General features: G+C 43.9%; 2 protein-coding genes across 9 annotated transcripts in view; both read right to left on the bottom strand.

Moving 5' to 3' along the window:
* Positions 1-13496, bottom strand: part of ITPR1 (inositol 1,4,5-trisphosphate receptor type 1) — a 256740-nt gene that overhangs the window by 156273 nt on the left and 86971 nt on the right. For all 8 annotated transcript variants that reach the window (XM_065552919.1, XM_065552920.1, XM_065552923.1 and 5 more), the window contains 5 exons: positions 13082-13240; positions 11277-11375; positions 9514-9597; positions 9273-9419; positions 7464-7559 (listed from right to left, as the gene is read on the bottom strand). In XM_065552919.1, coding sequence (XP_065408991.1) covers positions 7464-7559; positions 9273-9419; positions 9514-9597; positions 11277-11375; positions 13082-13240 — 585 coding nt within the window. The remainder of the gene's footprint in view (positions 1-7463; positions 7560-9272; positions 9420-9513; positions 9598-11276; positions 11376-13081; positions 13241-13496) is intronic.
* LOC135972831 (uncharacterized) lies at positions 3509-6178 on the bottom strand. The gene is made up of 2 exons (XM_065552930.1): positions 5188-6178; positions 3509-4119 (listed from the first exon to the last, which is right to left on the bottom strand). The coding sequence occupies exons 1-2, from the start codon at positions 5726-5728 to the stop codon at positions 4043-4045; spliced, it is 618 nt and encodes a 205-aa protein (XP_065409002.1). The 5' UTR covers positions 5729-6178; the 3' UTR covers positions 3509-4042.

Raw genomic sequence — 13496 nt, 5'->3', positions numbered from 1 at the left:
AGATTATATGCTCTTGTCATTTGTTTACGGTCAATTTTCGCCATCTGGTGGTGAAGAGGTATAAGCAGAAAACCAGAAACCACTTATCAGATTTTACTCCAAGACTCCAACACCTGAGCTCATTTTGGAGTGAGGGACCTGTGTGTATCAACAGTGGTAAAAATGGAAGTCTTTTCTGATTTCCAAAGAGGTACTAGAAACCATTAGTGTTTACCTGGAAAGTTAAGATACAAGTTGGTTTTCACTATCCAGAATATGTACTAAATAGTGTTGCCAGGAGGTCAGCATTTGCTACAAAGCAGTACAGGAAAATGAGTTATAACAGAAAATAACTGGAGTAACTTTTGGGTATCTGGTGGCAAATGTTGGCTTTTTAATGGCTACCACTTTAGATGACTTTCATATATAGACAAGGTGACAGGCCAACTAATATTCCTACAAAGAAAATTTGAGCTTTTCTCACTTCCATGCATTGAGATACATTCTTCTCTTCTCCTAGGATACAAGCTTTTCTTCCTTGTTTCTAAATAAAATTATCTTCCTTTATGCCAGACATTGATCAGGAAATAGAGGTTATGGCATCATAAGCCTACAGTCTCATCCAAATGAAAAATACAATCCACAATGGAAAGGGCTGTTTTAGTTATATCTGCTGTCACCAATAAAGTTTTGATTTGCAAATACAATGGCCGTACAGTATGCCTGCTTCCCTAGTCACATCAATAGGAGGCTTCTGGTAATTCATACTCTATAAAGTAAATCAAGCAGGATCTTGAGTAAGTGTGATGTAACTCCACAACATTTATTGGAAAGGACATCACACTCGCTTTTACTGGTAATTCAAAACAATGACATCAAAATTGCCCACTGGTTGGGCACAGTTCTTGTTTTGTAGCCTCATTATTTATCATGGTTTTCCTATGATAATTTAACACATGAGAAATTGTTCCTTAGAGAACTTTCATTCGTGAAATAAACTACTTAATTTGGCCCCCGGGGTAAAGACAGCATTCAGTATATTTGGTATCAGAGCTCATCTTGAGAAACTTGCTCTTCAGACTTGGAGAAAGAAAATTTATCGAAGAGGTGAAGAGTTCAGCCTTCTGAGAAATGGTTCAGATGCTATTCTGATAGGAGCTACTTAAGAATCAAGATACCTAGAAGTGCACAGCTCTTCAACATCCTCTAAAGCCTACTACACCAATCTTCAGTATTCAATTGCAGGATAGAGCACTGCATGCAATACCTTCCATGCTTAATTTCGACTTTCTTTAGTAGCAGAAATGCCTTGTATCATCTGTTCACTTGCCAATCAAATAACAGGGCTTGAGTCAACCCTTCCTAATTAGGGGCAAAACTGTACTCTTGCCTATACTTACTGAGGATTGACACTCCTGGCCATCTTCCTCATAGTCAGGGTTTACCTGATGAAACACAATCACAGGCAAGTCAACAGTTTAGTTTTCCACGCCCCCCCAGTATAAAATTCCTCAGGGAGATCTAGCTTATCCTGTAGCAGATGCACCTTTTTCTACAGAAGTACACAATGTTGGGGTCTTCAGTCTACCAGACAAAAGTACAACAAGATCCAATGGCTGGAAGTTGAAGGTAGACAAATTCAGACTGCAGATAAGGCAGACATTTTTAACAGTGAAGGTAATTAACCACTGGACCAATTTATTAAAGGTTAAGGTAGACTGTCCAATCACTGGCAATTTTTTTAACCAAGGGTATGTCTACACTATGGGATTAATCCGAATTTATATAATTCGAATTTGGGAAACAGATTGTATAAAGTCGAAATGTATGTGGCCACACTAAGCACATTAATTCGGCGGTGTGCGTCCAAGTACCGGGGCTAGCGTCGATTTCTGGAGCGTTGCACTGTGGGTAGCTATCCCATAGTTCCCGCAGTCTCCCGCGCCCATTGGAATTCTGGGTTGAGATCCCAGTGTCTGATGGGACAAAAAACATCGGCGCAGGTGGTTCTGGGTACAGCCTCACCTCCTCCGTCCCTCCCTCCCTGCATGAAAGCAACGGATGGCAGACAACCATTTCGCGCCTTTTTTCCTGGGTGAACACTGCAGACTCCATACCACGACAAGCATGGAGCCCGCTGAGCTCAAGACAGCAGTCATGAACATTGTAAACACCTCGCGCGTTCTCGTGGAGTTTATGCTGAGCCAGGACCAGAAAAACGAGGCGAGGAGGCAGCGGCGGCGGCAGTGCAGCGACAAGCATGATGAGGACATGGACACGGACACAGAATTCTGTGAAACCACGGGCCCCGGTGCTTTGGAGATCATGTTGTTAATGGGGCAGGTTCTATCCATGGAACGCCGATTCTGGGCAAGGGAAACAAGCACAGACTGGTGGGACCGCATAGCGTTGCAGGTGTGGGATGATTCCCAGTGGCTGCGGAACTTTCCCATGCGTAAGGGCACTTTCATGGAACTTTGTGACTTGCTGTCCCCTGCCCTGAAACGCCAGAATACCAAGATGAGAGCAGCCCTCACAGTTGAGAAGCGCGTGGCGATAGCCCTGTGGAAGCTTGCAACGCCAGACAGCTACCGGTCAGTTGGGAATCAATTTGGAGTGGGCAAATCTATTGTGGGGGCTGCTGTGATGCAAGTAGCCAAAGCAATCACTCAGGTGCTGCTACGAAAGTTAGTGACTCTGGGAAATGTGCAGGCCATAGTGGATGGCTTTGCTGCAATGGGATTCCCTAACTGTGGTGGGGCAATAGATGGAACCCATATCCCTATCTTGGCACCGGAGCACCAAGCCACCGAGTACATAAACCGCAAGGGGTACTTTTCAATGGTGCTGCAAGCACTTGTGGATCACAAGGGACATTTCACCAACATCAACGCAGGGTGGGCAGGAAGGGTTCATGACGCTCGCGTCTTCAGGAACACTACTCTGTTTAAAGGGCTGCAGCAAGGGACTTACTTTCCGGACCAGAAAATAACCGTTGGGGATGTTGAAATGCCAATAGGTATTCTTGGGGACCCAGCCTACCCCTTAATGCCATGGCTCATGAAGCCATACACAGGCAGCCTGGACAGGAGTCAGGAGCTGTTCAACTACAGGCTGAGCAAGTGCAGAATGTGCATTTGGCCGATTAAAAGGTCGCTGGCATTCATTATTGACTCGCTCTGACCTCAGCCAAAGAAATCTCCCCATTGTTATTTCTGCTTGCTGCGTGCTCCACAATCTCTGTGAAAGTAAGGGGGAGACCTTTATGGCGGGGTGGGAGGCTGAGGCAAATCGCCTGGCTGCTGATTACGCGCAGCCAGACACCAGGGCGATTAGAAGAGCACACCAGGAAGCGCTGTGCATCAGAGAAGCTTTGAAAACCAGTTTCATGACTGGCCAGGCTACAGTGTGAAATATCTGTTTGTTTCTCCTTCATGAAAACCTGCCCCCTTTATTGACTCATTTTCTTTAAGGAACCCACCCTCCCCCTTCCCCCAGCTTGCTTTCAAACCAAATAAAGTCACTATCATTTAAAAATCATTTATTCTTTATTAATAGATTAGAAAAAGAGGGAGGGAACCCAGGTGGGATTTGGGAGGAGGATCGGTGGGAAGGAAAAGGCCACTAAAAAAGGTTAAAAAAATGACAGCCTTTTGCTTGGGCTGTCCACTGGGGTGGAATGGGAAGGTGTACGGAGCCTCCCCCCCCGCGTTCTTACACGTCTGGGTGAGGAGGATATGGAACATGGGGAGGGGGGTACAGGGGCTGTAGCAGCACTGTTTTCCTGCAGCCGTTCCTGAAGCTCCACCAGACGCCGGAGCATGTCTGTTTGCTCACGCAGCAGCCCCAGCGTTGCATCCTGCCTCCTCTGATCTTCCTGCCGCCGCCTCTCATCTCGAGCGTCTCTCCTCTCCTCACGTTGGTCCCTCCTCTCCTCACGTTGGTCCCTCCTCTCCTCACGTTCACTGGCTTCTTTCCTATACTTTGAAACCGTTTCCTTCCACTCATTCAGATGAGCTCTGTCACTGCGGCTGGATTTCATAATTTCTGCAAACATCTCGTCTCACGTCTTCTTTTTACGACGCCTTATCTGTGATAGCCTTCGGGATGGAGGAGGGAAGCTTGAGGAATTTGCAGCTGCTGTAGGGAGGGGAAAAAAGAGAGAATTGTTTAAAAAGATACATTTTGCAGAACAATGCTTATACTCTTTCACGGTGACCAACACTATTCACATTACATAGCACATGTGATTTCTGTGCAAGGTCGCATTTTGCCTCTTAATACTGAGTGCCTGTGGCTTTGCTGCTAGAGATCACAGGTCCGGGCAACAGAATTCGGCTTGCATGCGGCCATGGTAAGCCATTGTCTTACGGCTTCTGCGCCCTCCTTTCCCACATACCAAGTAACGCCTGTAGAGTGCTGCGGTTTTTCTGTTAACATTCAGCAGCAGCAGAAAACAAACTAACGCCCCCCCCCCCCCCCCCCCCGCCATGAATTCTCTGGGATGATCGCTGTACCCCTCCCCCCACCGCGTGGCTGGTATCAGGGAAGATCCCTGCAGGAACCAAACTAACCACCCCCCCCCCCGCCGCCCCCCTCCCGCCATAAATTCTCTGGGATGATCACGGTACCCCTCCCCGCGTGGGTGGTAACAGGGAAGATCCCTGCTAGCCAAACGCGAAAAGCTCAGGGCCAATTTCCCATCTGCGCTTGGCTAACTGCAGGGAAGGATTTATTTTCAGCCACAGGCAAACAGCCCAGTAGGAACGGCTACCTCTGTCCCCTTAATTAAGTTCCCGTATTTCAACCAGGTTTCCATGAGTGATATCACTCTCCTGAGGATTACACAACAAGATAAAGAACGGATGTTGCTTGAATGCCAGCAAACACCGGGACCATACGCTGCCAGGCTTTGTCAGGCAATGATACCAGATTACTTGCTGCAAGCATGGCGTGGTCAAGTGTCCTACCATGGAGGACGGAATAAGGATGCACTGCCCAGAAACCTTGTGGCAAGGCTTTTGGAGTACCTCCAGGAGAGCTTCATGGAGATGTCCCTGGAGGATTTCCGCTCCATCCCCAGACATGTTAACAGACTTTTCCAGTAGCTGAACTGACCACGAATGCATCCCAAGTCCTCAGGGCAAAGTAATCATTAAAAACCGTTTGCTTTTAAAACAAGTTTTATGTTTTAAAAGGTAAACTCACCTGAGGTCCCTTCCATGGGGTCATGGTCTTGGATACTGGCTTGGGAGGGTTGGGAGGGTACTTCAGTCAGGCTGAGAAAAAGATCCTGGCTGTTGGGGAGAACGGAATGCTGTGTGCTCTCTGCAAGCTCATCCTCCTCCTCCTCCTCTCCCCCATCGGCAGAATCCTCAGGTGTAGCTGATGAGACGATCCCCGACCCGGAATCCACGATCACAGGTGGGGTAGTGGTGGCAGCCCCCCCTAGAATTGCATGCAGCTCGGCGTAGAAGCGGCATGTCCGCGGCTCTGACCCAGAGCGACCGTTTGCCTCCTTTGTTTTTTGATAGGCTTGTCTGAGCTCCTTGACTTTCACGCGGCACTGATCTGAGTCCCTATTGTGGCCTCTCTCCATCATGCCCTTGGAGATTTTTTCAAAAGTTTTGGCATTTCGTCTTTTAGAACGAAGTTCTGCTAGCACTGAATCCTCTCCCCGTATAGCGATCAGATCCAGTACCTCCCTCACGGTCCATGCTGGTGCTCTTTTTCGATTATCGGCCTGCATGGTTACCTGTGCTGATGAGCTATCTGTGGTCACCTGTGCTCTCCACGCTGGGCAAACAGGAAATGAAATTCAAATGTTCGCGGGGCTTTTCCTGTCTACCTGGCCAGTGCATCCGAGTTTAGTTTGCTGTCCAGAGCGGTCACAATGATGCACTGTGGGATAGCTTCCGGAGGCCAATACCATCGAATTGCGGCCACACTATCCCTAATTCGAAATGTTAAAATCGATTTTGGCGCTACTCCGCTCGTCGGGGTGGAGTACAGAAATCGATTTAAAGGGCCCTTTATTTCGAAATAAATGGCGTCGTTGTGTGGACGGTTGCAGGGTAAATTCGAATTAACGCTGATAAATCCGAATTAAAGTCGTAGTGTAGACCAGGCCTAAGTTTGGATGTTTTTCTAGGAATGATTTTCGGGAAGTTCTGTAGCCTGTGCTTTACAGGAGATCAGACTAGATTACCACAGTGGTCCCTTCAGGCCTCGGAGTCCATAAACACATATACAATGCAATCAACTTTTAAAAAACAAAAACAGACAGACAAAAACAAACCAGGTAGTTGTGCAGCCAGGAACAGAATTAAGCAATCAGCAAACTTGCAAAAGAGACTCAACTAGGATATAACTAAAGCTAGGAAGGAAGGAAATTTTGTGAAAATTGTGTCAAGCTTTTAAATTTTGAAATCACAATTAAATTTCAAAACATTTCAACCAGCTTTAGAAGTCACTACAAGTTGGGAAAAATCTTGATCATGTCATCATTTGAAATGTTCCTTTAATAAAAATTATTTTTGCCATAATATGCACAAATTCACCAATTTCTCCCATTGTACCTTTGCATGAGTGCGTCTCCATGTTTTCACAGCTGATTAACCAGCCCATGATTTGCTAAGCAACCTCTATAATCCGCTAGTCCTGTTGATCCATTTTGTACTTGGCAAAATGCTACTAAGTGTTTTGGAATCTGCTTACTAGAGAAGCATAAAGCAGGATTATTTCAATTGAACTCTTGCATTCACCATGATGGGCTATATTGCCGTTCTTCATTCCAACCTCCCTTGCATATCCCCAGCATCTTATTTTGACAAATATGCTTGTCTTCATTTACACACGTGTTTCAAGAAACACAGAGTCAAGCTAGTTTCAGTGAGTATTCACAGGTATTAACAGTTCACCTTCCAAAATGCTTGGATAGGTAAATGTTCATGACAATTCCTAGAAGGCTTCTTTAACTGTTAACTTCTCTTTTATGAACCATTCTACGTTCTGTTTGGAAATCAAAAAATCCAGACGATCCAAAAATGGGTTTAATTTATTCCCCCAAAAACGTAGCAACAGGTGATCCAGCCATTCACAGTACAATTCACTCTCCCACTAATGAGCTCACCTTGATTTTAATGGTTTACATAAAATCGTGTCATTTATTGTCTATTCTTCTTAACAAAAAGAAGTCACCACCTATCTCCAACAAAAAGGCTAGGGACACAGTCATTCTTGTTGTGCAATGTTTTTTCCAAGCATCTTTCAAGAAAATATCTTGTTTCATGGCTCTGGCACTTTGATACTACCTACTCTTGCATAATTTCATCCTTAATACTACTAATTCTACATAGCAATCATTCACTAATCTGTTTTCAATCCTCAGTTAGTAGTCAACCACAGTTTTTTGGGAAGGGATAAAGGAAGAAAGCATCAGAGGAGAAGAGGCAGAGTTTATGGGTCCTCCCCATGGTACTTACCTCTGCTGCTAAGTAGTGTCCAGTAGCAAGATGTTTGAACCGGAAAAGGCTATTCCAATATCCTGCACCACCTCGACAAGGGTCATGTTGCACCACCTGGAGAGAGAGAGAGGGGCCATATTCTGAATTTCAGTGGTATGCCCCTCAGGTTAGTACTGTTGTATTTCACTTTCAGTCATGTAAGAACACAAGAACGGCCATACTGGGTCAGACCAAAGGTTCATCTAGCCTAGTATCCAGTCTTCCAACAGTGGCCAATGCCAGGTGCCCCAGAGGGAATGAACAGAACAGGTAATCATCAAGTGATCCATCTCCTTTTGCCCATTCCCAGCTTCTGGCTAACAGATTATAGGGACACCATCACACATTGGCAGAATGTGACAGAGCTCAGAAAAACAAAAAAAAATACCATTTACCAGTCAGGTATGGTGGCCACCACCAACGATGCATCCCAAATGGGCATGTCCAACACAGCCAGTAGTGCACACCTGGATTTTTAAAGTTCTATTTTCATGGCTATCTCCAAGTGGCTGGATTTGTTGGCTAACAAACCGACTATGGTTTGGCTAACAAACCGACTATGGTTTTGTGCTCTATGTTGAGCCTCCCGAGAATGAAGACAAAGGGCTAATGGGATATATTGGCAGAAAGGTAGTAAAAGGAGGTTTTTTGGAAGCTTGTATTGGGCTGAACCAGAAGGATTGAACAAATTTACTAAAAGTCAGGCAAGATTCTCTTGTTTTCCCTGATAGTCACTTTAGTCTCAAGAAAAAAAAAAAAAACAGTAGAATTGTTTCAAACTTAACAGTGTTTTCCCAAAGAAGGGAGTTTTCTAGAGATCCATATTAATGCTCCCGCTCCTCCCAAGAAAAAGTATGGAACTAGGACTCTAGACAGGTTCCCAGCTGGAGCACAGCTGAAAGAATCTTTGAATTAAGTGACTGCACTGCTGGGAAAAATAACTGTCCTCCACTCAGAGGGACTTGTAGTGTTCACACAGGCAGGCTGCATGTCATTTAAAGTTACATTTTAAAACAAAAATATTATCGTAAGCATATGTATCTATTTCCAGAACCTAAGCATCTCAAAGTTTTGTTTGTTTAATAGGTGAAATGTTGGCCAAGACATTGAAGTCATCCTTCTTTCTCTCTCTTTTTAAAATTAAGATGCTAATAAGATGGTTTGATTCCACAGAGACCGAGACTAACAAACGGGTTTAATCTCCCATCAGAGGAGGTTATGTGTACCTATAGAATTCCACACTGGACATGGATGTGTTCAGCATATACAGCAAGGCAGTAGAAATAATTAGTACTTTGTTAGAATAGGAATGGTTGGTGAGCCTCTGTTTGTCAGAGGGTGGAGATGGATGGCAGGAGAGAGATCACTTCATCATTACCTGTTAGGTTCACTCCCTCTGAGGCACCTGGCATTGGCAACTGTCGGTAGACAGGATACTGGGCTGGATGGACCTTTGGTCTGACCCAACATGGCCATTCTTATGTTCTTATGAGTAAATAAGGCATTTATTGACGCCTCTCTCATTCTTTTTTTCTACATTGCCAGGAACTGGTAGTTGGAAAGCACCTTACTGCAGTGTTAAAAAGTCAAAACCATGTTTTTATATTGTAAAAAATATCCAGACATGCTAGTAAACAATGGCATTTTTTGGTCTTGAAACTTCAAAACCCGGAAAGAAGTCTTACTTAAAAAAAATATATATATATATCTTGTGGAGCAAGGTTTTAAACAAAAGCACCAATTGTTACAATAAAACCACTTGTACAGCCTCAGAGATGCTGTCCTTACCTCGACTTCCCACAGTGCTTTTGAACTAGTTGCAGAAGTGGCCGACTGTCTCCCCGTAGTTCTCAGGAAGACATGCTGCTTCTTTCTATGCTCATCGCAAGTCAGAAACTTCTCCTGCTCCGCATGAAACAACCGTACCACATCTCCCTGTCAAAGCCAAGACAGAATGATCAACACGAAGTAGATAATACAGACATCATACTATTAAAAAGCCAGCAGCAAGATGAGTTTCCAAACTTACCCCTTTTAAAATATCATCTTTGTTATCGCTCCATTTCATGAAAAGGACTATTTTCCAGCTCGTGTTGCAGTTCACAGAGTTGACCTAGAACAAAGACTAGTATCACTGGTCACACTAGAAGTATGATAAAACACTGCAAAGTGCTGCCCTTTTCTTTACAGTGGAAAGAGAATCTGAACAGTATACTGCAATCCCTGTTTATTACTGTATGAAATAAAACAACAATCCAGAAAGACTGTGGCCTGCACTCAACCCTGCGGTAAATCACAGTAACTATAGTTAACGTTAGTACCTAACTTGTTACGTGGATACCTTATCTGGCTATGTCATGAATAGAGCTGGGTGACACTTTTCAGAAAAATAATTTATTCTCCAAAAAAGGCAGTCTTGATTGACCCAAAACTATTCATAAATCTGACACCAATTAACGAAATAATTTTGACCAAGGGAAAAAAAAAAAAAACAGGCTAGAATCACAGAAACAAAAGAAGTGGATGTGGTTCCCCCTTTGTAAACCTTTAGCCCACTGTCTAGGACACTTCCCTGGGATGTAGGAGACCTAGGTTCAAATCCTCACTCTGGAGCAGAGAATTGAACCTTAATCTTTCCTTTCCCAGTTGAGTGGCTTTAACGACCAGACTATAGGCCAGTGGTCCCCAAACTTATCCTCTCCCATTCACCTCCACCTTACCAGTAGTAAAATGTGGCTGTGCCCCCCCCCCACCCAAGCTGGAAGCCAAGACCAGGGGGACGTAGGCTGAGGGCAGGAGCCCAAGCCTGGAGCAGGGCTGCAGCCAGGGCAGGGGCTGGGGGCAGAGTGAGGCTGGGTGGCACTACCTCCCTGTCCCCTCATGGGGGCTGGTTCAGGCTCCTTTGCACCTTGGGGGGGGGTGCCCCACAGTTTGGAGACCACTGCTATAGGCAATCTGCTCCCTTGAACTGTTCCATTCTATGTAAGTAGTAGTTATTTATTTGAGCAACGACTTGAATTAGGGTCTCCCACATCCCAGGCAAGTGCCCTAACCATTCTCACTCTCTCTCTCTCTGACACAATGACTAGTGAACCAGCTTCAACAGGAGAGATTGAGAGAGGCCTGACCTGACCCAGAATACCCTGGTTTGGTGGTTCGGGCACTCCTGGGATGGGGAAGACCCAGGTTTTAATCTCTTCTCTGAACAGGAATTTGAAGCCAGGTTTCTGCTCTCAACATTCTTTCAGATTGATTAAAAAGGGTCATTTCGCCAAAAACATTTCAGAATTTTCAGACTTAGTTTGACCGAAAACTATTTTGTTTTTAATTTTTCAGAACTGCCACGAAACTGACAACAAACATAAACAAACCAGTTAGTTATTCACCTAGCTCCAGTCATGAGGATGGCAGATTTTGCAGAAAAAGTACATTTCACTTATCTCTGTTCTTACAGCCAAGCAGTTGGGCAGAACAGGCAATGCTCATGTCTTTGTTCCAGATAGCCTGTTATTTACCTAACAGACCTGCTCTTACCAATCCCCACCCAGCTGTTTGCCCACTAGGAAGGAAGTGAGAAACCTTGTCTCCAGAGCTAGTAGTATTGCTACTTCACTAACAGGATGGGACAGCAATGCAGTATATGCTCTCCATCATGGTAATTGGCAATTCCATAACATGCGTGCTCCTTAATTTAGCCGAGAACGCCAAAGACCCCTTCTAACTCTATTTACACCAAATTTCTGTGTCACCACTGCACTAACAAGCCAAGCTTTTGATTTATTTTACACTTACCTCATTGCACCCAGGATTATCAACCAGTTGGTGACTACTGGCATGAAGGGGCTGGCCAGCATTAACAGGATTCAGGACCACCTTGTCTCCAATGACAACCTGAAGAGAAGTACTTTGCAATCAGATTCAGAAATGGTCCCCAGAGTTACCTTTGTCTGGGTATAAGCAATGAGGTTAGGCCATTTGCTTACAGTTTAGAGCTGTTTCATGCAAAATAAAGGAAAGACACTGGTATCTTAAAAAAAAAAAAAAACCCATCTTGACAACTTCAGAAGAAAATGAAACATTCAGAGTTATTTAAGGTTTAAAGACACCTACACAACAGGGCTGAGTGGCATATAAAGGAAAACTACAATTTCCACTGACTAAGTTTTTATCTTCCATACAGTTATTTCAGTGTCTAACATCTAACAATTAATTCCTAAAACCAAAAGTTATCAGAAAGATTCTCCTCCTCCATGAGGAGTTGATGGGTTCTAATCTACAATGTTTACTCTCGATTAACGAGATCCAATCAAATGTGGTAAGCTAAGTGCACTTTATCATGGAGGGTGAAGATCGCATGTATCCTATACTTTCCTTCCAAGGCAGTTTCTTATCCAAAGCCTCCCAATCTTGCTTGAAGACCTCACTCTTCCCATGGCGCCTCCCCCCCCCACCAAAAAAATCCATAACAAAAATCTTAGGTGAGGGACTTGAATTCCCCTCAATACAGAGAAAGCAGAACATTAATTGAATTTATATGACATTTCTTCTTTTTAAATTAACTGAACACAAACTACATTAATCTTCAAGGTACTATTCCTGTAATAATGAAATAAAAACAAGGACATTCAGTTAAGGCTGTATTACGTGTAGTGGTGGGATAACTATTATGTATAGTGCTGCAGGGAAGGCTAGCTTAGTGGTTTGAGCATTGGCCTGCTAAACCCAGGGTTGTGAGTTCAATCCCCCAGGGGGCCATCTAGGGATCTGGGGCAAAATCAGTACTTGGTCCTGCTCGTGAAGGCAGGGGGCTGAACTTTCAGGGTCCCTTCCAGTTCTATGAGATAGGTATATCTCCATATATTTATAGTGAAGTGAACAGTCTAATCTACATGGATATGGCTATTCTCCATTTCATGGAATCTACTCCGTTTAGGTGCCCTCTATCAGGTTGGACTAGACTGCACTGCACAGCATACTGAAGTCCTTGGCTTCTCTTGAGTTTAGGCTGATGAGGCATGCCAACGTCCATAATGGCTTTGTGAAGTAGAAAATCATTTACTTAGGATTATGGAATGACGACCACATTCATTCTTATGCATCCAATGTGGGAACACAATGGAGATCTCCAGAGATTAAAACCCAGGGTATTAACTCAGAATCAACCAACCTTCCACACCTCCCACGAGCAAGGCAACCATTTAGTCTAATTCTGATAAAATTCTTGATACAGAAATTCATAATGGAACAAGACTCATAACTACAGCACCATGAACCAGCATACTAATTATATTTGTTCTAAAGCTACTCAAATGACTTAACATTTCATGCCATTTTGAACTCGGTGGGGATTTAGAAGGCTACTGTATTTAGATTCCTTATTTCTTCCAATCTTAATCGTTCCTCATTTCCAAATCAGTAGTTACCATAGTGATTCTCCTCCCACACTGTTCAGCACAGGAAAAGGGCTGTGGCCGTTAATATTACACGTTATAAAAACCTATGCATTTAATTAGTCAAAAGTAAGGAAGCAACTGATACAAGCTCTTTGTATTTTACACCAAATAATGCATCTTCTGCTGATGCTCGTCTGCACTTACACTGTCTCCTATGGAACGCAATTTGTAGAAAGGCTGTATATAGAACCAGGAACCCTCGTTTCCAGCTTCATCCAGGGTCACCCTCATAGCATTCTTCTCTAGCAGAGCTGGAAGCCTCTTATTTACTGTCAAGTACTTGTTACTTTTTAAGTGCAGCAGCTAGAACAAAAATTACAATTTGTTTCTGTAAAGACAGACATATGTTTCCTTTGATAAACACTGACTAAAGACTATATAATAGTCTGCGAGTCTGATCATAATACATGGAAATTAACTTCAGATGCTAAGATTGAATAGTTATGCTGTCCATAACAAATCCAGAGACAATTGGACTTCTTGTTTTGAATACACTTTTTAGTAGGCTTTAGACTGGTTCATGGCACTGAACAGCTTCCATTTGCATAAATGTCCATAT

This window comes from Chrysemys picta, chromosome 7, assembly GCF_011386835.1.
Source record: "Chrysemys picta bellii isolate R12L10 chromosome 7, ASM1138683v2, whole genome shotgun sequence".
Lineage (NCBI taxonomy): Eukaryota > Metazoa > Chordata > Testudines > Emydidae > Chrysemys > Chrysemys picta.
The sequence above is the reverse complement of the archived record's forward strand: the minus strand, read 5'-3'. Positions and strand labels throughout refer to the sequence as shown.